Source organism: Equus caballus, chromosome 3 (assembly GCF_041296265.1).
Source record: "Equus caballus isolate H_3958 breed thoroughbred chromosome 3, TB-T2T, whole genome shotgun sequence".
Taxonomy (NCBI): domain Eukaryota; kingdom Metazoa; phylum Chordata; class Mammalia; order Perissodactyla; family Equidae; genus Equus; species Equus caballus.
In genome coordinates, this window is record NC_091686.1 from 65,728,220 (window position 1) to 65,755,299 (window position 27,080).

Sequence of the window (27,080 nt, forward strand, 5' to 3'; positions counted from 1 at the left end):
ACAGCCCCTCACAACAAAGAATAACCCTGTCCCAAATACCGATAGTGCTGAGGTTGAGAAACTCTGCCCTAGAGCATGTGGTCTGAGGGAAAGCAGGAGGAAGAACAATGCCTTATATGGCCTAGTCTTGGAGATCACCCATTCTGTTCATTAGAAGTAAGCAGGTAAGTACGGTCCGCACTGAGGAAGAGCAGCATTAAACTCCACCTTTTGAAGGAAAGAGTATCGAGGAATTTGTGGACATATTTTAAGACAAGCACAATCTGTCCTCCAGCCATAAATTATTTACATCCATCTCATATGCAAAGTACACATCCCCTTACAAGACTCCCTCTTTTGGTCCAAGCTGGCAGTGTTTATGCCAATACAACTCTTCAAAAAACTTTGCAGTTCTCCTGTGAATCTTATTGGGTCCATAACATTATTCAAAAGCCAAACCCACAATCTCTTCAAGTAAAGCCCTTCTCTATCTTGAGATTCTGCTGAAGAACAATATCCTTCAGTTTTTTAGAAGCTCTACTGTTTGATTAAGAGAATCTGTGAGGCACACTTTGAAATTTTTAGTAGGACTTTTGTCTGACTGAATGGTACTCTGAGGCATCACCTTTGATCTTTCTGAGGTCTTAAAAAGAGAATTAACAATTAAATCCTTGGATTCATCTTTAGACCATGTTTTCCTGGAAGTGTCCTTTTATGTGTCATTTGAATTAGATCTTTGCTACAAATTATTATTTCTTAATTTAAACATCATTTGTCATCTGAGAGGCTAGGAATTTTCAAAACCATTAGCTCTGGTTCCTTTAACTGTCCTTCTTTTCGTTTACCTATCTCCTCTTGCATTTTACTATAAGCAGCAAGAAGAAACCAGGGGCTGGCCCGGTGGCACAACGGTTAAGTTCAAATGTTCTTTGGCAGCCTGGGGTTCACCGGTTCGGATCCCAGGTGCAGACATGGCACTACTTGGCAAGCCATGCTGTGGCAGGTGTCCCACATATAAAGTGGGGTAAGATGAGCATGGATGTGAGCTCAGGGCCAGTCTTCCTCAGCAAAAAGAGGAGGATTGGTGGCAGATGTTAGCTCAGGGCTAATCTTCCTCAAAAAAAAAAGACAAAAAAAAAAAAGAAGAAGAAACAAGGCAGTACCTTCAATAATCGGTATGAAAATACCCTTAGTTACATTACCCAGTTCATTCGGCACCTTTTCTACTTTCCTTGTTATTTCAGGTGAAAGTGTAGCTAAAATTCCTGCTATTACATAACAAGGAGACCATTTCTCCCAATTTCCAATAGCATTTTCCTCATTTTCCTGCAAGCCTTCACCCACAGGCTCCTCAAAATCCATGAGGCTTCTGCTAACAGTTTCTTCAAGGTTCTTCAAGCTTTCACTAACACTCTTCTCAAAGTTCTTCTAGCTTCAACCCACTACCACTTCTCCTGTTCCCTTCCACATTTTAGGTTCTTATTATAGCAGCATCCCACTTCCAGGCACCAAAACCCATACTATCTATCTATTGCTGCATAGCAAATAATCCATAAACAAAAGAGTTTGAAATAACAAACATTAGATTCATTTTTATGGGTCGGGAATTCAGAAGCAACTTCGCTGGGTGGTTCTGGCTCAGGATCTCTCCTCTGGTTGCAGTCAGGATGTCAGCAGGGGTTGCAGTCTCATCTGAAGCCTTAATAGGGGCTGGAGGATCCTCTTCCAAGATGACTTATTCTCAGGGCTGTTTGCAGAAGGCTTCAGTTCCATACCATGTGGACCTTTCCACAGGCAGCTTGAGTGTCCTCACAACATGGCAGCTAGTCTCTCCCAGAGAAAATGATCCAGCTGAGAACAAGGAGGAAGCCATGATGTCTTTTATGATTTAGTGTCAGAAATCATACCTCATCACTTCTCCCACATTCTGTTCCTTAAAATCAAGTCTAGGTACTGCCCACACTGAAGGGGAAAGGGTTAGATACCACATTCTGAAGAGAGGAGTATCAAATAATTTGTGGACATTTTTTTAAACCAACACAGACTCCCAAAATCAGGGACTCTTTGGAATTTTCTAAAGGTATCTCATGTCTTGCAGGTATTGCACTGAGAAAGAAAGAGAAAACAAACAAATGAACAAGAACCCTGTTATTTGCTGAATTTAAATCTCATTTGAATGCGCGGCTTTGCCAGATCTCTTATGTGAAGATGGAGCATTGACCAGGAAAAAGTGAGACCCTGATTGCTGGAATGTGAACATAAGGGAAGATGCAGATGGCTTCAAGTTCCCTAAACTCCCAACCCTATGGAAATACCCTCCTGCTGCAGGGAGTATAACTGGCTGGTTATAATTGACCCAGCTGTGTCCCCCTGGATCTTCCCCCCTCACACTGAGGCCATACTCTCTTAGGCTGCTCCCAGCCAATGACTGACCACACAGAAGTACCAAGCAGGCCCAATCTGGCAAGATGCAACTCCTCCTCTTGGCAACTTTGACTTGAGGACTCCCCATTGGCCTGGCCAAACCTTTATTTGAATTGTGCTGCAGTTCAAGTTTCTTCTACCCAATCCTCCTTCCTTCCCTCTCTCCTTCCACAGGGATCACACATGCTCGTAATCTAAAGGCTCTCCCTATGTTCTTCTCTTCCCTCCCCCAGTAAATCTCTTGAACATCTAATCCCATTTCACCATCTGCTCCTTGGCACACCCAAACTAATGCAGCCTTCCTTGTCAGAGAAATTCTCCCTGCTCCCCTGTGTGAGGAGGCTTTTCCCATCTTGCATGAAGACTCTGTAACAACTTTCGTGGAAATGACCTGGCAGGACGTTGGGGTAGCCAATTCTCTTCATTCTTCCTCACTAATATGCCTCATTGCCATGAATCCTACCATCAATAATGTGCTAGAGACAGTTTGTACCAGCTCACAAAAGCCAATTTTTAGATTTTCAGGAATTTAGTGAGCTGGTTGGCAAACACAGTCATTATTAAAACTTAAATACACTTACAGTTCAATAAACTATATTAAAACAAAAGGTAATAAAAACAAAAACTTATCACTTCCTAGTTATTAACAACTTTTTATTAGTTCTATGCTCTTGAGCTTATTTACATCTATTCTGTCTGGGTGCTGGAAATAATGTATAATGGTGTACTAGTTGCATTTCTCTTTGAATTTTGGAGGCCGGATTTAGATGTGCTGTTTCAGCTCATTTCTTCAGTAATCTGAGAAGTTGCCAGCTTAGAGTGCAGCTTGAAGCAGGAGAAGGCTTTTAGCTGGTCAGGGAAACTCTGCCATCTGATCCAGTGAATCCAACGTGCTTGAAGCACCTGTGACAGACCGGGCTGCTGAATGGAGCTCTGGCACATCCAGACGGGCAAATCAGGGCCCCCAGGGTTTTGCAGCCAAGCCATGAACTCTGTGGCATAAAACTCTTCTCTTTTTGAGAAAGCAGTCTTGGTTTGTTGCTTGGCACTGGTAAATACAGCAGCCTGATCATGAGACGTGAGGTAACTAAGCGACGGCTGCCCTTTGTGAACTGGAGGTTATTTGATCCACCAAACCATAAAGTGAGCTAACATCGAGTGTGTGTGCACAATGTGCCGGGCTCTGTTCTAAGGACTTTACTTGTAACATTTCCTTCAATCCTCATCGCAACGCTGGGAGAATTGTTATTATTGCTGTTATCCCTACTTTAGAAGAGAAAACTGAAGCAGACAGGCAATAAGCAATTTGCCTCATATCTTATAACTCGTAAGAAGCAGAGCTTGGTTTGAATCCAGGCCCTCTGGCTCCAAAGTCCACATGTTTAATTAGCAAGTTATTTTGCTTCTCATGATCAAGTGGAAGTTTTCTATATAACTGGACTTGAGCAGACATTGAAGTCGCAACAAATTGCACAGTGTGCCCACTCCTACCAACTACCGTTCTGCCTCAGCCTATCCATCTGACCTAGAGTTATTCTCTAAGTCCAGGTGATTGAAGAGACAACCTGCACAATATGATGGCACCAGCCACAAGTGGACTGCCACAGCACTATAGCCCAACTCCAGGGGGGCCCTGAAAATCAATAGGAAGGAGAATTTTCCAGTAGGCAGAATTTTAAGCATTGTACCCTGTAGCCCACTTTGTCTGAAAGGAAAAACGGTCTGAGGTGCATCTGTCACCAATTAATGGTCAGTAGCTGATGGTTTAGCAGAGCAGCCAGAGACCTGGAAGGATCAAGAACGCAGGGCTGGTGACAAGGATGTATGGGAGAAGAGACATACAGGGGATCTCTCAGAATGAATCCAGAGCATGAGGCTATTTGCTTCTTTGGGAATACCCACCAAAGGGCCTCTGCTGTAGAAGAAGCGCTCAATAATCAGATAAAGAGGCTGACCTGTCCTCTGCATGTCGCCTACTCTTTGTCCAGGCTCTCCCATGTTGCACGGTGATCTCATGAACAAAGTGGGCATGGAAGCAGAAATGCGGGCTATGCGCGGGTTCAGCAACTTGGAGCTACCCTCACCAAGGCTGATCTGGCTACTGCTTCTGCTGAATATTTAGTTGTCCAGCAATAAAACCAAACTTGAGTCCCTGATATGAATTAGGCTTGAATGTAACAAAGCCAGGACCAATGCGGCCAGGGAAAGAAATGGATTCTCTCCAGACCATCACTGCTAACACCACCAGCTGCTCAGCACCTAAATGTCAGAACCCTGGAACTGAGTGCCAAAATCCTGCCCCAGCTTTCCTAGTAGAACTGGATGCCTCCTTCTCTGGGTTTGCAGGAGGAGCAGCTCTCCTTTTGTGGCTGCCATGGTCTACCAAACACGTGGGCATGCGTGATGAGTTGAAACATCAAGGGAGTCTGGGGAAAGTGGCCTTAGTGGAATAGCAACTTATTCTGGACTTGGATTTGCTTTCCTGCTTAACAAACGTCTGCCTACACCAACTTTCGTAGACTTATTGAATGCTTATTCTACACCGGGTATTCCACCCAACGCTGGTTCTCACTAAGAAACTGATTATAAGGAGCGGGCTGACACTATAGGGTTCACTGCTTCTATTATGTCCTCCATCACCCTAAAGCGTCTGGCCTCATAGAGGGTATAGTAAAAACTCATTTATAGCACCAATTGCAATGTAGTCAGTCCAGCACACGATTATTGAGATGGGATCATGACAGACCCACAGGACAAAAGGTCATCACCCAAAGATTTTGTATTTGAAAACAAATCCACTAACTGACAAATCTTTGGGACCCATATCCTATTAATAAATTCATTTTTGATTAAATTATTCAGCTTGGGTTTCATAGAGAAATATCTAGAAGGATACATTCCACAGTGAAGAGTGGTTATAGGGGATTCTCTAGGAATTACTTGTATTTTCCACACTCTTTTTTTAGTCTATATGTTCTGATTTTTCTGACTATTAACATTTTTAATAAAAAAATAATTTTTAAAAACTAATTAAAAAATATGTCAATTTGAGTTTCCATTAAATTTCTAATCTATGATCTTATGTTATGGGTACACATTTATTACAAAGACTAACGTGCCTAAAAAAGAAAAGAAAACCTCAGGAGGCTTAATTCAAAATGAAAGAAAACTATAGTCTAAAGAAAGAGTAAAGGAGGTATTCACTCAAAACCAGGGAAAATAATACTTTGGGAAAATGCAAAAGAGTAATTCTGCTTTTATTTATGGTTTTATTTATTTTTTACACATGGCTGATATAGCTATGAAATGCTGATAATGCTACAAAGGTGTGAGAAATTATATGTGAATATTGATCTCATAGTTGATAAAATATATAAAATATTGATTAACTGAAGCAGAAGGCCATTGTGAAATGTTTGTAAGTATTAAGTATCAAATTTATGGATGTTGCCAAGTCAAAGTTGTACATCCATGGTGGGACACTCATTGTAAATTTTGTTTAATGTTTAATGAGAGAAATAGCCAAGTATATAGTAAATAAAATCTGTCTAATTATCTTCCCAAGATTCTTCTATGCTTGAGTTATTTTATAGAAGTCTTATTACACTCACATTTACATTTCTTCTTGATATATATCTTCTCAAGGAACTAAAAAAAAAAAAAAGATGAGAGAATCTTCAATAGATTGCAAAGAAAAACTGTGCAGTCCTGCCCACAACCACTGCCACACCCAAATTCACAATCTCACACTCTGACATGTGTCCTTCTGGTACTCAAAATCTCATGTTGATAATTAAACCATGATAGGTGTTGGATTTTGGAAGGTAGTTGCGCAGCATCAAAAACAGCTAGATCTAATTCACACTTGTTCTGTGCCCAAGTCCAGCCCAGCCTGGCTCAGCACAGCCTTGGACTGCTCATCCTGCTATTAAAGGCCTGGGGCCCATCTGTGCAGCAGACAGAATGAAGCTGTGGGTGATGCATACAGTAGATAACCCAGCAGCAGATCCTGGAATGTGTACGTAAGTATGTATGCTCATGTAACATATAGGAATGCGTATATACACAGTGTACACAGACATTATGGGAGTAAAAAGAAAATGAATGTTCACACATAAATTTAAATAAGTAATGACTATATATATGCATATATGTATACAGTGTGTGTGTGCATATATATATGTGTGTACATATATATATATTTCATTTACTATAATAGATTCCCTCCTATCTTTTAGTTGAAATCTTACTGATAAAATAGAGGATATAGGATGTAAGAATAAAGAGAGAAAATATCCCAGGGTTTTGAGTGACAGGTATTCATTCTCAGAGGACTCAGCTGTAGCCAAGGGCATCATTCTCTTTAGTTAATGCAGCTAAAAGAGTACAGCCAGTGTCAGGCACGCTTCCTTTTGCCCAAAATTGAACTAAGTCTTCATCAACAGAATGAATTAAACCAACAGGAGACAAATCAAAATAAAAAAAAAATAGAACTATAAGTCATTATAACATCAAGAGCAAATAAGGATTACATATATATATCTCTCTTTGGCAAGAGTAATATCTATGTATATATATATATACACACACACACACATTTATATATACACATATATCACATTATTATATTTATACTTAAGTATATTGACATATATAATCATATATACAACTACACAGTCATATAAAAATATATAAGCATATTTTGTATATTATGCATATAAATATACTTATGTGACCCTTACATACAGATTGGGTAGTTACAAGTACATAAATGTGTATAGTATATTAAATATATCTAGCAGACCCACTATTGATGCTCAGAGCTAAAGGAGGAATTTCCTCCCAGTTCTGGAATGGAGTCTTCAGGCCCATCTCTCCCTCATACTCCAGACTTCCCCTCAAATTGCCTGATTTAACTCGGAGAGCAGTCTGGATCTGAGCTTGGTCAATAAATTTATTTGCCATCAAGTATAAGCTATTGCTAGTTCCGTCACTCTTGGGGAAAAAAACCCCAGTATCACACTTCCAGGAACTTTAACCATCTTAGCTGCATGGCCTCCTAAAGACTCCGAGGGATGTGCGCACAGACTACTCTGGACAAACGCAAGACTTATTAGCTACAACTTTGGCCCCGTGCCCAGCTGGCTTCCTGCCATGGTGACAGGGCTGGTCTGGGCGCAGAATTTCCTTCTAAACCGTCCACTCTGCCAACCTCCACCCCACCCTTATTCGTCATGGTCTTCCCAGGGGGCCGCTCCATGTGGGAGGCAGCTGGGGCCAACTTTACAGGTTAAAGGAGGTGAAACTAGAAGGGAGAAAAGAGAAAGTGAGAAGAAGACAGAAGACACTGGTGGGCCCCTCAGGAAGTGAACTTTTGCCCTAGTCTGTGTCCGCATAAGACCGACCCCATAGTACAGGGATAACACTGTGAATCCCAACTCCATTTTGTTCTGACCCCAGCCACCGCTCTTTGTCCTTAGCTGTGGAAGTAAAGGAGACTTAAATACGTCCCAGAGAATCTGGAGGGTTTTAGTAGCAGCCAGAGTTCGCAGGCACATGCCCTGCACGTAGATCCCTTCACTTTGGTCCCTTTAAGGCCAAACCCAAGGCAGATGAGTCAGCAGCAAGGCAGCTCCTCTGACACAGCAGAAACCAAATAGGCAGAACAGCAACAGCAAAATGCCCGTGTCCTGTCTCTGGGCCCCTCTCTGGGGAAAACACGCCCTTCCTTCCAGGGGCCTGAGTCCTGGGGTAAGAGAAGTATTTTGATTTTGTCAGGGTGCTGACCCCTTCCATCAACAACTGTGAGCCCCTCAGCAGGTCTTTCTGAAATGACCCGGTACTCACACTCGGCATCTTGTAGCCCCTGCTTAGAACGAAATCCTTAAAGGCAACTGTTCCAGGAAGGTCTGCAAGTAACTCCTCCTGCAAGAGGGTCCACATTTTAAAACACCAGCCAGCAGCCAGCAGCTGGATTTCATACTTGTCCTCATTAAAAGCATTTGGCTCTTTATAAAGTACCTCATTTTAAACCACTTCCTTCTCATCTGGGAATATGATAGGTAACATTCACAAGTTGATGAATATAAAACCTTTCAAAAGATGTCCAATCGCTCTCCTTTCCCTATCCTTTCTCTTACCCTTGTGTTAAGGATAAGCAACACATTTTACCAATTAGATAATTATCGAGCTAGCATGTCTGGAATCTAACTTATTTAGGACTAACAATTATGATACTGTGATTTATAATAAGAAATATATGTTTGGTCTTCTTCCAGTTCCTGGCACAGAGCTCCTAAAACCCTTGGAATTTCCTAAGGATAAGAGCCACAAAGGTGAAAGGAGAGTCTATTGTTATTTATAACATACCCCTTCCAACCACACTGGAGATAATGTTAATGAGGTAAGTTTTGGAGAGTCCCTAGACAGCCACAAATGAGGGTGATTGCCCAAAGAACCATCCATGTGATTAGCGGGTTGGCACTTTCAGCTCTGCCCGCCAGCCTCCAGGCAGGAGACAGGAGCTGGAGGTTGAGCTAATCACCAAGGGCCAATGATTTAATCAATCATGCCTACATAATAAGGCCTCCCTAAAAACGGGGTTGGGGTTCAGAGAGCTTGCAGCTGGTGAACATGTGGAGGTGCTGGGAGGGTGGTGCCTGGAGAAGGCATGGAAGCTCCGAGCACCTTCCCACACACCTTGCCCTGTGCATCTCTTCCCTCTGGCTGTTCCTGAGTGTATCCTTTTATAACAACCTGGTGATCTGGTAAGTAAGCTGTTCTTCTGAGTTCTGTGAGCTGTCCCAGCAGATGATCCAACCCGAGGAGGTTGAGAGAACCCCCGATTTATAGTTAGTCGTTCAGGAGCACAGGTGACAACCTGGACTTGGAATTGCCATCTGAAGTGGGGACAGCCTTGTGGGACTGAGCTCTTACCCTGTGGGATCTGGCACTATCTCCAGGTAGATTGTGTCAAAATTGAGTTAAATTGTAGCACACTCAGCTAGTGTCAGGAGAATCAGAGAACTGCTTGGTGGGAGGAAAAAACCCTGACCCATCTGGTGACCAGAATTGAGAGTGGTAAAGGAAGAAACAGGAGTGTTTTTCCTACTCAATAATATATTCGCAATTTTTAGATCTTAACTCCAAAGGGCATGATAATCAAAAAGATTTGATGCAGTCCCAATATCTTCGGGGTATTCATGCATTCGTTTGGTTTTTTCTTTCATTTATTTGAATTAAAAAATTGGATGTATAAGTTTATATCATTGTTATTCAGTTCTTTTAAGACCATCTCACCTTCCAAACAAACTCAATCAAGAACAGTCAAAACTCATGTGTTCCCAGCAAGACAGCCATGTCCTCATAGTGACTGCCCCTTACCAGCACACCATGGCGCCTGTGTCCTGAGAACTGGGGTGCCATAGCCAAGTGGCATCCCCTAAAGTGCACGGGGTAAATCAATATTCAATATTTATAAAACAATTATATTGTTTTGAATCCTTCTTGTTCTAAACTGCCTAATAAACAATCTTTTACTGTAATAGTTATATCAACCGTATTTCCAAAATTTAAATATCACTTCTTTTTCATAAGCTGACTGTAGCCATTTTGGCAAAAATCTAAACTAACTTTCACCATCAAAACGAAATATTTTTGTAAAATGCTTTGTCTTTAAGAATTATTCTTTAAGGATATATTTCTAAAAAAATTCTAGATACATTAAAACAAACATTTTGGAGCCAGCTCAGTGGTGTAGTGGTTGGGTTCACATGTTCCACATTGGCGGCCTGGCGTTTGCAGGTTTGGATCCCAGGTAAGGACCGGGCAGCGCTTGTCAAGCCATGCTGTGGCAGCATCCCACATAAAATAGAGGAAGATTAGCACGGCTGTTAGCTCAGCGACAATCTTCCTCATGCAAAAAGAGGAAGATTGGTAACAGATGTTAGCTCAGCAACAATCTTCCTCACACACACAAAAAATTATGTAACTATTTTTGTTATTAAATATTTAATTTATTGAGAATGTTGTATTTTTTAAAATGCAACTGGAATAGTTTCTTATGTATTAAATTCACATAAATTTAGATAGGCAGCCCCTAAAACTATACACCAAGAAATTCTGCTGAGTATTATTGACATTATTTTGAGGCTTATATATAGGCATCTTGTACTCACAAATTTGTGTCATGTCTCACATCTGAAAATAAGAATTTCATACCCGGTAGTAGAATAGATAAAAATGACCATCCTTTCTGTCTCAGTTTTCCAGTCTAATTTCCAGAGGCAATTAATGAGTGGTTTCTGAGTGAATGAGTAGACACATTTGTAAAGCATTTTACTTTTTTTCGTTTTCTTTTGTTTTTGCTGAGGAAGATTCATCCTGAGCTAACATCTGTTGCCAATCTTCCTCTCTTTTTCTTTTTCACGTGAGCTGCTGCCTACAAACAAGTGGTAAAGGTCTGTGCCTGCAAATAAAACCCAGGCCACTGAAGCAGAGCATGCTGAACTTAACCACTGAGCCACCCGGGCTGGCCCTGCATTTTACTTTTTTGAAGTATTTTGATGTCGTTATCTGGGAGAAGTTTGGGATCTGTTGAAAAAGAGAAGAGGCCCACCGATATTCTCTTCAGAGTCCTGTGCAAGTGTTGCGTCAATATTTCCAAATTTCCGGGACTACCATGAGTATCTTCTCTTCATTGGGTACTGGTACACAAGAGGTGGGCAAGCACAGAGTTTATTTGCAGTGAAATTAGAGCACACCCTTGTTGTGCATGTTTGTTGCTTTGTGATATCAAACAGTGCTTAACCTTTGCCCCTTTCCTCTCAGATAGATCCTACAACTCTGCTAACTGCATAAAAGAAGTTTCCTGATTGCACTTTTGAATTCTTTAACATTCATCCATTGCTGATAAAAAGCAAGCCTCACATATAGTAACTCAGAGAGAACCCGTGACATGATATCCATTCTGTACTGAGGTGGTCCTGCCAGGTTACACCAGCCTTTGAACAATTTATCCATGGAATCAAGAATGGCAGGAGGACAAGGAAGGGTTGCCCCATCTTTAGAGACATTGTGCCCACCATGAAGCCAGGAAATTTCAAGTCTTGCTTATTACATATACCCCCTATAATGACCTGGCTTTCTCATTTCTGAATTTTATATGCAAGCTGTAAGACTTCTGGAAGCCTCTGTATTACCCCAGAGACTCTGCCTTCAATCCGAAGTGGCAGAAGCACTGTGATAATGTTTAGTTCAGATGACCAAATCTCAGCATACACACATACCTGTTCCTGCAGCTCCTTTTTAAAATTCTCATCTTGACCTTTATGTGAGACCTTGGGGTCAACCAAAGGTTCATCTGCTCTTTGCTTTTTCCACAACTTGGTGTTCAGATACCACGCTCCATACCTCATCTTCACCCTTTTTGGTTTATAAGGATTCTATAGAAAGTAACATAATTCACAATTTTATTAGTTGTTTTTTATTTTTTTTGGTTTGTCATTTCAATAAATCTAAGATTTAGCTTATGGAAGTAGTATCATTTATTTTTGATTTATCGTTAACCCTTGCCAAAGTATTTTATGAAGTTTCAGTATTCTTTGATTTACAAAGGTAACAGGAAAGTTCATGATTGAAAAAATAATGCGGTGGTTGAGCATGGCCATAAGATTTAGACAAAGCTAGGTTCAAATCTAGGCTCCCCAACTTAGTAGCCATGAATCCATGTCCATATTCAAGTTACTTAAATTCTTCATCTGTACAATGGAGATAATAGTACCCATCCCATAGGGTTGTTGGGAAGATTAAAAGGGAAAATTACATGAAGCAGCTGAAATTCATGTAAAAATCACACATTTCACCAAAGGGTAATGATCTCAAACAATACTCAGTTAACCAAATAAGAAGCTATCAGCTTTACCATGAGCCCAGTACTGTGCTCAGCCTTGTAAACACCACACTACTTCTGATCCAAATGCTATTCAGGGGCCAGCCCGGTGGCTCAGTGGTTAAGTTCGCAAGAGTTTGCAAGACACTGGACATCAAAACCCCACAATTGCCCGAGCTCACGGCCTTGAGAGAGTTTCCAGGCCACAGCGCAGGGAGGAGCCCAGGAGGAGCCCAGTGGACTCTGAGTTGAGGAGACAGAATCATGAGTCCAGGAAGACCAAAGCAGCTATGGTTTGCAGCACAGAGGAACAGAAAGGCGAGAGATGCACAGAGAGGGAACGGCAGAGATTTGCACAGTCTCTCTCTGAGCATGTGTGGGAAGAAATTGCCCGAGGTCCGGGAAAGGGATCAGAGGAAACAGTGCTTAGCACGCACACAGGGCCAGCGACAGCACCCACCCCCTCCTGGGAAACCTGAAGATTCACAGGACACTGGATAGAATATACAGAAGGGTCTTGCCTCAGTAGTGGGGAATTAGCCCTAGCCTGAACATTACTTTGGTCCTGCCCAACAGATCTTAAAAGCAAGATCCAAAAAGATGAAACTTTTCCAAGTAACTTTAACTACATCCCAGGACAAAACTTAAGTTTATAGGAATCCAAAATTCACACAGTCTGGCATCTACTCAAAAATCACCAGGCAGACAGAGAGGCAAGAAAACACAATCCACAACAAGGAGATAAATCAGTTAATGGAAACTCACAAAGGACTGACACAGATGTTAGAATTAGCAGATGAGAACACCAAAACAGTTACAACTGTATTCCATATGTTCAAAAGATTAAGTAGAGACATGGAAAATATTTTTTTTAAAACCCTCGTCAAACTTCTTGAGATGAAAATTATAATGTGTGAGATGTATGATGTATGAGATGAAAAACACAGTGGATGGGATTAAGAGCAGATTAGACATTACAGAACAAAAGGTTAGAGAATTTAAAGACAGAGCAATAAAAACACAGACAAGAGAGAATCAAAACACTGAACCAAGCAGTAGTGAGCTGTACCACAACTTCGCGCAGCCTAATTACATGCAATTTAGAGTCCTGGGAGGGCGGTGAGAGACCTAAAAATATTTGAAGAAATAATGGTAAAAAAATTTCCAAATTTGATGAAAACTATAAACCCGTGGATCAAAGTGGCTCAGCAAGCCCCAAGCACAAAAAAATGAAGAAATAGATACCAAGCTGTGTAACACTCACACTACTCAAAACCGGTGACAAAGAGAAAATCTTAAAAACAGCCAAGGGAAAAAACATGTCCAGAAAAACAGAGATAAAGATAACTTATCTTGGATGATAGGGATAGGATGATAAGGATAAGATTTCTTCTCAGAAAAAACACAGCCAAGAGGATAGCAGAACAGTATCTTTCAAGTACTGAAAACAAACAAACAAAAAACATAGAATTCTATAGCCACAAAAATATCTTTAAAAAAGAAGGCAGAATAAGGCTATTTTCCGACACAGAAGCTGAAAGACTTCATCACCAGCAGCTCTAGCCCAGAAGACCTGTTAAAGGAAGGCCTTCAGGCAGAAGGGAAATGACACCATGTGGAAATGTACCTGAACTTTTGCATAGTGACCCTCTGTCTGCCAGTCAAAAGTTCGACATTGGCAATAACCACCATGGTTTATGAGCAGTGCTTGTGCAATTATTTGTAAGTACAGGGAATTGGGCAATTTGATCAGCCCGGATTCAGGTCAAGCAGTGGTTCAGGCCTCAGTTGTGATGGACATAATTTGCCTGTACAGCATGATTTTGCATTTTACCCTTTAGAAAGGTGAGAGGAAAATGGAAAATTTAAAAGGCTGATATTAGTGATGCAACCCATAGTTTTCATAAACTTTATGCAAGAGAGTCAAGGATAGAAAATATCATGTATGTAAAAACAGGTCAGCTGATTGTGTTAAATTATAAAGGACAAAGTTAATATGTCCAAAATATTGGAAATAGAGTATCAAAGATTATGTATAAAAGACAGAGGATGATTAGAGATAATATATTGTTTTTCACTTTCAGAGAGAAAGGAACTCTCTCCAGCCTCCAACTCTCCCTGAGGCACTTAAGTCTGTTGTTGGACTGACACGATTTGACTTGTGTTTATATATATCTGCAGTAACACATTGTGTAGCAAAGTACTTAGGGGCCCACAGGACTTCCCTTTGGAACATAGCTGTTTTTTCTCTTCTCTGTTTCCTCTTCTTCTGTAGTCACAGGAAATTGGTACTGGGAAACTGAGTGATTTGTTAATGATCAGGCAAGCATGTGGTCAAGAATGATAGCTTGTGGTCAAAAAGACTCCCGTAAAAATTCAAGAATTCTTTGGACATAAAATAAACAGTGTTCACAATCACTAATTGCAGCAATTTACTCTTGCAATAATCAACATTCCTGTATATTTCCACTGACAGTTAAGATTTCAACACATAAAACACATAAAGAGAATTTCAACACATGTATAAAATGCATGGAGAACAACGACTTTTCAGATATTAACGATAATGCTGAATGACATGCCTTGTTTGTAAAACTGACTTTGTTATATGTATTAAATATTCACTCATTTAACAAATATTTATTACACATCATAAAAAATTCAAGAACTCTACTGAAAAAGGCCAGTTCCCCCTGAATTAGCAGAATTCAAGAACATTTAAGCTTTTAATACAACTTAATTTTCCTTGATTTTCAGTCTTCTTTTTTGCAATTACCTGAGGTTTCTGGAGTTTCTGCTCATAGCCTAGTTTCTGGAAAATGTGTGCCTCCTGCAGTTTGTCTAGCCCCACACTCTTCTTTAGCTCCAGGGGAACCCGGCTGAGTCTCATCGCGTGGAGCTCGTCGTAGCTGGGTTTGCTCTGATAGTCAACGTCAAACTGTCTCAGGACAAACTCTTCATCAATGTTCGAACTTCCCTGGAAGAATATTGCATTGCATGAGCAAGGTCAAACGGTGAAATGCTCTCTGCTTTCTTCTTTAAACTAAGGGAGGTACCTGACCATGGCTGGTGAAGAGGTAGTTTGGAGGAGAGGCAGGAAATGCTCAGTCAGCACTCACTGAAGACAAGAATATTTGGGGTCTGGAGGGCCTTGTCAGTGCATTAAGAGACAACTTAGGACCTGCAAGAAGCAGTGAGTTCCTGAGGGAAATAACGGGGCTGAGGAAAATTCAGTCTGTTTGACCATGAGAAGAAATTTTCACCTATTGAGGTACGTGGGGTTCCTATTCTGGTTTAAACCTAATTCAGCCTGAGCTAAAGAAGCCTGACTTGTAGACTGTCAAACATACGCTGCACATTGGCTTTAACCACTAAAGTAAAGAATGTGCTGAACATCATCGGAAAGTAAAGAATGCACTGTTTGAAGATAAGCGCGCCTACTTCCTTTCCTACCCAACCAGCGTTGGTAACACCAGTATCGGCACCCCTGAGAAGTTCCCTTTCCCAGACGTCAGGGTCATGTTGACCTGCTAGTCTGCAACTGAATATCTCTTTGAAACTTCAATGAATTTGTATCCTGGGCATGTTTGATGTATGTTCTTTGTTCTAAAAATGTATAAAACTGTACTGAAAACCGTGCTTCTCCAGAACCCTTTCTTCCTTTGTGGAGACTGCCTTCCTGGGCTAGTCCTCAGCTTGGCTCAAGTAAATCTCACCTTCTCTCTCTTATCTTTAGAATGGTTGTTGGTTATTTGCATCAATAACCAAAAAGAAACTTTTCCAACACTTTTATAGCAGTGACAGCCCTAGAGATATTTTCCAGACATGTCTAGAAATGTCAGTGTTTGTTCTGCCCATCGCCCCTTATAAAGGAAGCTGCCCCATTCAGGGCTCCTGCTAAAGAAGGTGGTTTTAGTCAGCCATGTTTTGTGCACAGAACAACCCCCTCTACTCCTTCCCTCAGCCACAGCTGATGGGAGTAGAGATGGGCACGTCAAGAGCAGCTAATCCATAGGCTGGCCATTGACCTAGGATGTGGCTAAAAGATAACTTAGACCTGAAGAGTAGCAGAATATGCCACCCCAAAATATGCCTCTGGCATAAGGATTATTTTGAGAAACAGACTAAATCATTAAGAAACTCTTATCAACGGAGAAGGAACTGATTTAAATCCACATAACAAATGGTACTCTTGTTTACCTACCTTTCCTGGTCACCTCCCCATAACTGGCTCCCCCCACCCTTCTCTCTTTTGTCTTTGGCTGAAGATGGTATTTAAGCCTAAATTTTAAGTCACCTTAGAGAGTTCCTCATTTTTTCCTGGGCATCTCCCACACATACACGAGGTATACATGTTAATAAAGTTCTGTTTGTTTTTCTGTTGTTAATCTGTCTTTTGTTATAGGGCCCCAGAGAGAACTTAGAAGAGTAGAAGGACGATTATTTTTTCCTCCCCTACAGACTCAACACAATCCCACTTTGGAAAAATACAACCTGGGGAACACAGGGAGAATGAGGCCTTTAGCGACTGAAGCTGATACTGTAGTGAACTTTATAGAGAGGAGCCATGAAATAGAGTCAGGAGCATGAAGGGAGGAATAGAGTCGAAGCTAGGCAGAAATAATAATGAAGCCAAAATAGAGCAAGCAGAATCAATGAGGTGAAAAATAAACAGCATGGAAGGCAAGTAAAGCTAGTGCAACAGAGGAAATCCAACAGCGTGGTGTGATAGGGAGTGAGGTAAGATAATGAGGTAAACGTGGGACCTTGGTCAAAAGGGACTGAAAATAAGGCTGGTCACCAGAGCAGGTAAACTATTATCCTAGGGTTCCTTAAATTTCCTGCCTAGACAGAGCAGTCTCCAGTAGTAGGAATGGGAGAAGTGGAGGGCTGGGATTCAGGCAATCCAATCCAACCAGATTATGGACAAGCAGTGGTAAAGAGGGCATCACCTGCCTTGGCCAGCATCCCTGCCCCAAGCACCCTCTGAGGAACTTCCCTCCCCCACTCTCAGCCAATCTGTTGCAGCTGGGCTGAACACCCATCTCTTGGCTTTCAGAATTAGACACGAGACCTCGCCTAGCCAATGAGCATCTTTTATCTCTCTACTCATCATGGATGATTCAGGCACAGGCACTTTACCCAGGTTAGCCCAGCAAGAGTAAGGCCCGGACTTTTCCCTACTGGAAAAGGGTTGCTCTTTTCCCACTTAGTTTGCTACCTAGTAGGCTGTAAGCCTGGAAATTTTACTGGCTACTTTTGGCATCTCTTGGGGAAAGACTGCTGGAAAATAGAGTCAGATAGGGGAGAGCAACCAAGAGCTAGGGAAGACACCTAAAAACATTTTAGCACTTAGATTCAGCTGTACCTGAAGCTCCTAATACCTCTGGATAGTTCCCTTTTCTACCTTAATCCAGTCTGAATTATATTTCAGTTACTTGCCAATGAAATAGTCCTAAATAATACATTGACTGAAACTGCCTAATGCACTCAAAAAATGGGGGAGGGGGATTGCAAATCCCTGAAAGTCTTAAATAGAGGAAAAGCCTCTTTTCCTAGACATCATCAGGAATATGTAACTCAGGAACAGGAATGGGTAACTAAATAGGTTCTTGGAAGGAGGGCAAGAAAAGACCTTGATAATTGAGTCAAAAGTCTATTCATGTCAGAAATACTTTTTGTAAAGGTTCTAGTCAAGCATAGCTGCCCAAAAACTTATAAATATAATTGAGAAAAAAAGAGTTTAAGAAGGAGTGAAGGACAGAAAGAAAAGAAGGTCCTGACATTGAAAAGGAAAATAGAAATGTGAAATAACAGGTGGGGGAAATGGGGAGATTTTGGCCAAAGGGTACAAACTTTTAGTTGTAAGATGAGTAAGTCGTGGGGATGTAATGTACAGCACGGTGACTACAGTTAATAATCCTGTATTGTATAGTTGAAAGGTGCTAAGAGACTCGATCTTAAATGTTCTCACCACAAAAAAAAAACGGTAATTATGTGAGATGATGGATGCATTAACTAATCCTATTGTGGTAATCATTTTGCAATATATACATGCATTAAATCATCACGTTGTTCACCTAACACTTACACAATGTTATATGTCAATTATATTTCAGTAAAGCTGGGGAACAAAAGAGAGCCACTAAAAAAAATATGAAACAACAGCAAAGACATGAGATATCAAAAATAAACATTCCAATTGGCTGCAAGTTTGCAAACTTTCCAGAAATTTCATCTACAAGAACTATTTCTATTATAAGTGGTGGGAGAGTCATGAAGATCCCTTTATGACTTTGATTATTTGAGTTCAATTATATCCAAACACTGCTTTTTAATAAAAGCAACTTTGAACATGACTTTAAAAAGTAGGTTGTAGGGGCCGGCCCCGTGTCCGAGTGGTTAAGTTTTCGCACTCTGCTGCGGCGGCCCAGGGTTTCGCTGGTTCGGATCCTGGGCGCAGACATGGCACCAGTCATCAGGTCACGCTGAGGCGGCATCCCACATGCCACAACTAGAAGGACTCACAACTAAAAATACACAACTATGTACCAGGGGGCTTTGGGAGAAAAAGGAAAAATAAAATCTTTAAAAATAAATAAATATAAATAAATAAAAAGTACGTTGTAAGTACTACTACTAACTTACAAAAGTCGTAGCCCAGTTGCAGAAGTCACTAACTCCTCTGCGTACATTTTCATGAAGAACAGGACCATCTTCATGGAGCAAATCTGCTTCATTTGGCTTCTTTTCTTCATAATGCCATTGGCCTGCATATGACACAGGCATCTTCCTGGGACTAAAGATAAGGAGACCATCGAAGAATGACAATATGAGATACCATGAGTCCAAGTGGATTTCAAACAGGATCTTGAGGAAAGGAGATCATAATGCAAGTATTTCTAGCAGTCTCTTGCAAGTTCATACAAGTTATACGTTAATTTTTCAAAGATCACCTTATTATCACCATCATAAAGAAAAGTACATCATGATTAGTTATAACAATTAAAACTTACATAGCAGTTTATCATCATAAATTGATTTTTTAAAATTATGAGTACCATTTATTAAGATGTGTGCCAGATAAAAACCCAAATTACTGTGCCTGGAGTCGGCTGAAGCCTTAGACAATCTTGACAAGTAGGAGACATCCTTGACTTCCCTTTCCCTCATCTCTCAAATCCAGCCCAGTAATAAGTCTGGTAGATTTTAACTCTGTCTCCATCTTTGGAGTGTTGTAAGAGGGTCCTCGCTAATGTCTCTGCATCTTCTCTTAGGGTCCCTAACCCACGCTCTAGACTGCAGCCAAAACAGTCATTTCAAAACATAAATCTGGTCATTGCAAATGCAGTCACCTCTCATCTTGATTCAGTCTCTTCAAGGCTTCTTTTTAAAAATTAAGATATAATTCACACACCGTAATACTTACCATTTCAAAGCGTACAATTCAGTGGCTTTCATATCTTTACAAAGTTGTACAACCACCGACACTATCTAATTCTGGAATATCTTCATCACTACAAAAAGACACCTCATAACCATTGACAGTCACTCCTCATTGCCCCCATTCTCCCTGCTCCTGAAAACCACTGATCTCCTTTCTGTCTCTATGGATTTGCCTGTACTGGACATTTTATCTGAATGAAACCATAGAATATATGGTCTTTTGTGTCTGACTTCTTTCACTTAGCATAATGTTTTTAAGGTTCATACGTATTGTAGCATGTATCATGAGCTTATTCTTGTTTATGGCTAATATTCCATTGCATGGATGGACCACATTTTGTTTATCCATCATCAGTTGATGGACATTTTGGTTGTTGCCACTTTTTAGCTACCACGAATAACGCTGCTATGGACATTCGGGCACAAGTTTTTGTGTCCAATAGCTTCGTGTTATTCCTCCTATAAAGACCTAACTTTTAACTCAGTTTCCAAGGCTCTTCACGGCCTGGTCTTTGCCTGTCTCTCCAGATTCTTCTGGAACTACCACCCTCCCTCACTCTCTGAGCTCCAGCCATCAGGGCTTCTTTCAGCTCCATGACATCATCATGCTCCCTCCAGTCACAGGGCCTTTGCTCATGTTGTTCTGTCTGACTGCAATGCCTTCTCCAGGCCCTCATCCCTCTTCATGTCTCAACATACCGTCCCTTCCTCAGGGAGGCATTCCCACAAGCTGTCTCAGAACCTATATTTTATTCATAGCACCTTTTACCTTTTACTCATAGCACCCACACATTAATTCACCCATCCATTCATTCAATAAATATTTATTAAGCACCAACTATGTACCAGGCACTGTTCTAGGCATTAAGATTCAGTTATAAATAATGGTAAGACCTCGGACTCATAGAGCTTCCAGTTGAGTAGGGAGAGACAGATAGAAAAGAGGTAAACAAACATATACCAGGTGGTTACAGTGACATACAGAAAAATAAAACAGGGCAAGAGGGATGGAGAGTGATGACGGGGACTTTTTATTTATACAGAGAAGACCTTCCTACTAAAGTAATATTTGAGCAGAAACTCAAAAGAAGAAAGGGATCAAACCATGCAGATATCAAACTGTGCAGATACCAGGCAGAAAAGAATAACATGTGCAAAGGCCCTGAGGTGGGAGTACACAGAGCATGTTCAAGGAACACCAGAGAGGCAAGTGTGACTGGAGAGGAATGATTCAAGGATAGAGCAGTAGAGGATGAGGCCTGAGAGGTAATGGGGACCTGATCATATGGGACTTTAGAGGCAATTGAAGGACTTTGGATTTTACTCTGAATAAGTAGCAACTGGAGAATTTTGAGCACAGGAAGGAATGACACTATATGACTTAAGTTTTTAAAAGAATCATTTTAGTTATTGTTTGACAAATAGACTTGGGGAGGGGAGGGGAGCATGGGTGGAGGCCATGAGACCAGTTAGTAAGCGATTGCCATTATCCAGGCAAGAGATGATAGTCCTGGAATAGAGAAGGTAAGATTCTGTATATATTTCAGTGGTAAAGCCATTAAGATTTGTGGGCAGATTACAACTATTGTTCCAGAAGCAACTAAAAGAATGGAGCTGCTATTACTTACCTGGGGAAGACAGAAGAGGGAGTAGGTTTGGGGAAGAAACCTAGAGTTCACTTTTGGACGTGTCGAGTCTAAGATGCCAATTAAACATCCAAGGGCAAATGGTGAACATCCATAGACAGATGGACTGGATGAGATCACCTGAGTGTGAATAAACTTACAGAAAAGAAGATATCAGGGACTGAAGCCCTTCAAGGTTAAAAGGAAGGTGAGGAGGGACCAGCAGAAGAAGAGTGGGGAGAGGGCCATGAAGCAGGAGGAGAACCAAGAAAGAGGGATGTTCCAGACGCTAAGTGAAAAAGGGTTTCGAGAAAGAGGACGTCATCAATTGTAGCAACTGCTACTGATGCGTCATACGTCATTGGTGATCATTGAGAACTGATTATGTAACATAGAGGTCAATGGTGACCTTGACCAGAGACAGATCCAGTGAAATGCTGGAGATAAGAGCCTGATTGCTGTGAGTTCCAGAAATAATAGAAGAAGTGAGTGTGAACACCTCTTTCAAGGAGTTTTGCTCTAAAGGAAACAGAGACTATGTAGTCAAGAAAAGTTGTTTTAACGATGGGAGATATTACTTCATGCTGTGGCAGGCTGATAAGGTGCCCCAAAGAGATTAGATGCTAATTCTGGGAACCTGCAAATGTTACTTCATTTAGAAAAAGTCTTTACAAATGTGATTAGGTTAAAGAGCTTGAGATGGAGAGATTATCCTGGACTATCTGTGTGGGCCCTAAATGCCATCCCAAGTGTCCTTATACAAAAGAGAGGGAGGGGCCTGACCAGTGTCACAGCAGTTAAGTTCAAACGTTCCGCTTTGGCTGCCTGGGGTTCTCAGGTTCAGATCCCGGGTGCGGACATGGCACTGCTTGGCAAAAAGCCATGCTGCAGTAGGCGTCCCACATATAAAGTAGAGGAAGATGGGCATGGATGTTAGCTCAGGGCCAGTCTTCCTCAGCAAAAAGAGGAGGATTGGCAGTAGTTAGCTCAGGGCTAATCTTCCTCAAAACAAAAAAAAAGAGAGAGGGAGATTTGACACATACATGGAGAAGGCACTATGAAGACAGAGCAGAGAGAGATTCAGAGATGCTGGCCTTGAAGACTAGAGTGATGTGGCCACAAGCCAATGAATGTCAGCAGCCACCAGGAGCTGGAAGAAGCAAGGAAAGGAGGCTTCCCTAGAGCCTCTGCAGGGAATATGGCTCAGCCAACATTTTGATTTCAGACTTCCGGCCTCCAGAACTGTGAGATAATAAATGCCTGTTGTTTTAAGCCACGAAGTTTGTGTTACTTTGTAGAGCAGCCACAGAAACAAAGACATATGCTGACAGAAAAATTTGCCATTGTGTAATTATACATTTATTTTGTGATATGATAATTTATTAAGATATTAATTTTGTTAATTCCTTACATACTTTTCCTGCCCCTTTTAAGTAGATAACCCATCCGTTTTTAATTTTTTGCCCTGGAGATTTTTGAAGGGTTAACCAAGGAAACTGCCTAAAGTGGAAGGCACATCCTATATTGTTTCTATGAAAATTAAGCCTATTGCTTTGAAAAAGTTCAAGGAAGGTGGCATTACTGGTGTGATTTATGCAAAAAAGATGTTTGAGAATGCAAAGCAGCAGATCCATACTCAAAAAAAAGCTTTATATTAACAGACTTGGAAGTGAATGAACAGTTATGTTCCAGGGTAAAATAAAATCTTTCAAGCACTTACGTGTCATCTTTTGCAATTCCCTGTATTAAACTTTTTTGGGGTTTTTTTTTTTTTTTTTTTTGGTTATCCAACCAACTACCTGTCCCAATCATGTTGAATAAAGCGGCTTCTTCCATAAATAATTCAAAAAGCCATTCGGGGCCAACAACCAGCCTTTCCGCGGTCTTCCTCTTGTCCCTCAGCTCTCCTAGAGTCATGTAGGCTCACCTGCGTTTGCTCCGTGTTTGATGGAATTCACATCCACTAATGAAATAAACACTATTCAGAGCAGGACCCAAGGCTCCTTTCCCTCTTCCTGGGGAACTTAGTTACTTTTGTTCTCTAAATTATTCTAAAGACGAGGAGCTTTGAGAAAGTACCTCCTAGAATGTTTCATCAGGTGACAGGAACAAGCGAGGGGTTAAGAACAATACTTACGGTCCCACATAGACTTGGGTGGAGCGTTTTTTTAAAAGTTTTGTGGGTTCCTTCACTCTTTTCCTGATGCCCTGACAATAAGCCCAGGCGTCCTCCAACTTCCTGTCAGGATCCAGCACTTCCAGCACCTTTAATAAGAGCTACAAAAAGAAAATGGACTTGGAGGGGAGAAAACGTGCTGAAAAGGGAGCATGTTAATTCTAAAAAGGAACAGACCAACTCGCCCTTTGCTTTTCCTTCCCAGTCAGTCAATGCTGTTCGTCAGTTCCCATGCAAGTACCGCGCTGGCTGCTGTGGGTAAGCTTCCATCACTTAGACATCAGGTGTGCAGCCTTTGTGCCGCAGTTCCATCTCCTCTGGGTGGAATAGTGCCTCTGTGTCTCCCCGGGCCCCAAAGGCCCCACTGAGCAAAGTGCCTCTAGAGGATTTCTGTGGGTTTTAACTGCCCAGCATCGATTCTTCCTCCTATGAATAACAGTATCTGGATTTTCCATTGGAGAACCACCACTCCCTCCACTTTCAGTCTGCATGGTCTGAATTGGCCTGACCCCATCCTCACTCCACAGGCAGGCCAGGCCAATCAGGACCACAGTGACTGGTTTAGGAATAGGTACATGACCAAGTTGGACCCATGGGAATCAGGTTATGCAATTTGGCTGGGACCATGCAAAAAGAGGAGTTTTTTTCTGGGTAGAATTTAAATCTAGAGCTGCTGGTGGTCAACATAGCAGCATAAGAAGAGATCCTGCCTCAGAAAGAAGCCAACACACCTAGTTGTGGAGGTCAGATGTGGAAATAAGGGCCACAATCCCATGTGCCATCTGAGGGTGTGTGGAAACAATCTGTTTGTCATGGACTCAAGCTCTGGCCTGCAGGAGGTGGTGAAGGAAAGCCCGAGGTGGAAAATAATGGATTAGAAATTCTAGTTGTCCTTTCTATAGACTTCTCTGTCACTGATCATTTATTTATTCATTCATTCATTATGCACAAATATTTACTGAGTGTCTACCATATGCCAGGTATTGGTGGTACACAGTGACAGACGCAGACAAAGGCCCTGCCCTGGAAAAACCCTGCCTTGTAGAGCTTTTATTCTAGTGAGGAACCCAAGTGGTGACCAGCGCTATGTTGAAAAAGAAATAGATCATAGTAGGGATAGAGAACGCGGGTGGAAGGAGTATGTTATTTTATGTAAGTCTCTCCAATTAGAAGTCATTTGAGCAAAGATATGAGGAAGTGAAGGAGCAAGACAGGCATTCATCTAGGGGCAAGTGTCCCAGACACAGGAGCAGAGATCTGACTCACACGTGCTTCTAATGTTCCCAGGCAGAGAGGCTGGAGCAGGGCGAGAGCAGAGGAGCAGGCAGAGAGGCTGGACGGGGAGCAGAGAAGGGGTGGGATGGAGAGCAGACCACCCAGGGCTTTTCAGACCATGGCGAGGACTTTACTCTGAGTGAGAAGCGGCCACCGGGGGGCTTTGTGGAGCAGTTTACCTTTCTTTTAAACATTTTATTTTTTTTCCTTTTTCTCCCCAAAGCCCCCAGGTGCATAGTTGTATATTCTTCGTTATGGGTCCTTCTAGTTGTGGCATGTGGGACGCCGCCTCAGCGTGGTTTGATGAGCAGTGCCATGTCCGCGCCCAGGATTCGAACCAACGAAACACTGGGCCGCCTGCAGTGGAGCGCACGAACTTAACCACTCGGCATGGGGCCAGCCCCAGTTTACCTTTCTTAACAAGGGTCACCCTCACTGTGCCGGGAACAGACTGCAGGGGTCAAGGGTGGGGTAGCAGGCACTGCTAGTTCCCTGCCCCATATCCATTCGGCCCCTTCTTAAATCTAGCAGAATTTTGTCCTGGATTTTGTTCCATGTTGCAGTGCTCAACCAAGAAACTCAATTTTCTAGATTCCTTAGCAGCTAGGAGTGGTCAGATGAATAGATGTTTACTGGGAAGGCTATCATTTGCCTTATTTAAAAGATAGAGTCAACCCACATGCACCCTTTAACCTTTGCCCCTTCCCCCTTCCTGTCTGAAAGACAGACTGGATGCCTGGAGGTGTGGAAACCATTTTGAGACATAAGAGCAAGAGACGTATACTAAGGATCATGGAGCCAAAAGTCAAGAGCAGCCTGGGACATGGGTGACATAACAGACCTGCTGCCCAACCCTAGCCTTGACAATGCAGTGAAATTTCCCTGTGACCTTTCAGGTTCTACCCATCAGTTAGCAAGTACTTATGGACACCTCCTAAGATCAGGCTAAAGTGATAGAAGCAAGACTAAATAATTCGCCCAATTTTTTCTCTCCCAAAAAAGTCACAAGCAAAGATTCGGAGAACTTCAAGGGAAAAAAGTCAAATGTTTCCGGTTTGCTGGACCTTTTTAAGTTGTACGGCCTCAGAGGAAGCAGCAGCGTGTGCGTTGCTGCCGATTGTGGGTCCTGGGGGCAGAGAGAGGAAGGCTGCTCCAACCCCCATGAGAACTCTCTCTGGGGAGACGTTCATTGTCCTCTCCTCCTTGTAATTATGTCATCTCCTCAAAGGAACTCCCAGGCATCTAAGGAGAATTCTTTTCAAGGCCCCAGTGGAGACCCAGCCAGCCCTGGCGGGCTAGTGGTTAAGAGTTGGCGCTCTTACTGGGCAGGTCCTAGGTTCGTTTCCCTGTCAGGGAGCCGCACCACCCACCTGTCCGTTCTCACACTGTGATGGCTGTGTGTTGCTGTGATGCTGAAAGCTATGCCACCAGGATTTCAAATTCCAGCAGGGTCACCCATGGTAGACAGGTTTCAGTGGAGCTTCCAGACTAAGATAGTCTAGGAAGAAGGACCTGGCCACCCACTTCTGAAAAAATTGGCCATGAAAATCCTGCGAATAGCAGCAGAGCATTGTCTGCTGTAGCGCTGGAAGGGGAGAGGATGGCGCAAAAAGACTGGGCAGGGTCCGCTCAGCTGTACGCAGGGTCACTAGGGGTCAGTATTGACTGGACAGCACTAACAACAGTGAAAGCCCTCCCACAACCCCAAGACAGGAGGTCACCTCTACAGGCAGATCTTCTCCCAGATTCGGGTAGAGAGCCAAGGGGTGGGGGGTCAGCTGGGCTTCAACGTCTGCCAGGAAGGCCTTCCGTGCCCGCTGGGCTGGCGAGAGCTTGGACAACAGGGCGGCTTCCTTGGGCAGCTTGTTCCGCCTCTTCTTGGGGGCAGGTCGGGGAGCTCTGTGATAAATCTGGGGGAGCAAGCCCTCCTGAGGGCCCTGAGTGATCAGACCTTCGCAAGGCAGGCAGCCTTTCCTGAAGTCATCCAGTCCCTTTCTCACAAATATCCACCGCCGGCTGTTCAGGGTGGTGGGGAGCATCAGCCTGTGCTTGTGTTTTGTGAAACACTCAGAAGGCAGAGTCTCTTTGTACCTGGAAGACAACATGCCTGGTCATATGGGTCACAAGGGTTGGGGTGGGAGGAGAGGTTGTGAGGAGGCTGGCCTTGACCTTTCATGAGGAGGCGAGGTAGGAGTGATGTGGGGTCGGTGAGCCGAGGAGTCGAAAGAAAGATTTCTTGGACTCTCAAGATCTGGCAGTAGTGCTC

At 42.3% G+C, this 27,080-nt stretch overlaps 1 protein-coding gene across 5 annotated transcripts in view; it reads right to left on the bottom strand.

Annotated features, from left to right (window-relative positions):
* Positions 1–264: 264 nt before the first annotated feature.
* The window catches only part of FAM47E (family with sequence similarity 47 member E), a 31,827-nt gene continuing 5,011 nt past the window's right edge, over positions 265–27,080 (bottom strand). For 2 of the 5 annotated variants that reach the window (XM_023637931.2, XM_070263676.1), the window contains 8 exons: positions 26,536–26,905; positions 23,501–23,640; positions 18,941–19,091; positions 15,069–15,269; positions 11,691–11,846; positions 8,251–8,328; positions 6,015–6,051; positions 265–1,830 (listed from right to left, as the gene is read on the bottom strand). In XM_023637931.2, coding sequence (XP_023493699.2) covers positions 1,721–1,830; positions 6,015–6,051; positions 8,251–8,328; positions 11,691–11,846; positions 15,069–15,269; positions 18,941–19,091; positions 23,501–23,640; positions 26,536–26,905 — 1,243 coding nt within the window. In that variant the 3' untranslated portion in view covers positions 265–1,720. Of the gene's footprint in view, positions 1,831–5,639; positions 6,052–8,250; positions 8,329–11,690; positions 11,847–15,068; positions 15,270–18,940; positions 19,092–23,500; positions 23,641–26,535; positions 26,906–27,080 lie in introns of those variants that run through there. The other 3 variants (XM_023637933.2, XM_070263677.1, XM_023637932.2) reach the window with 2 other exon arrangements.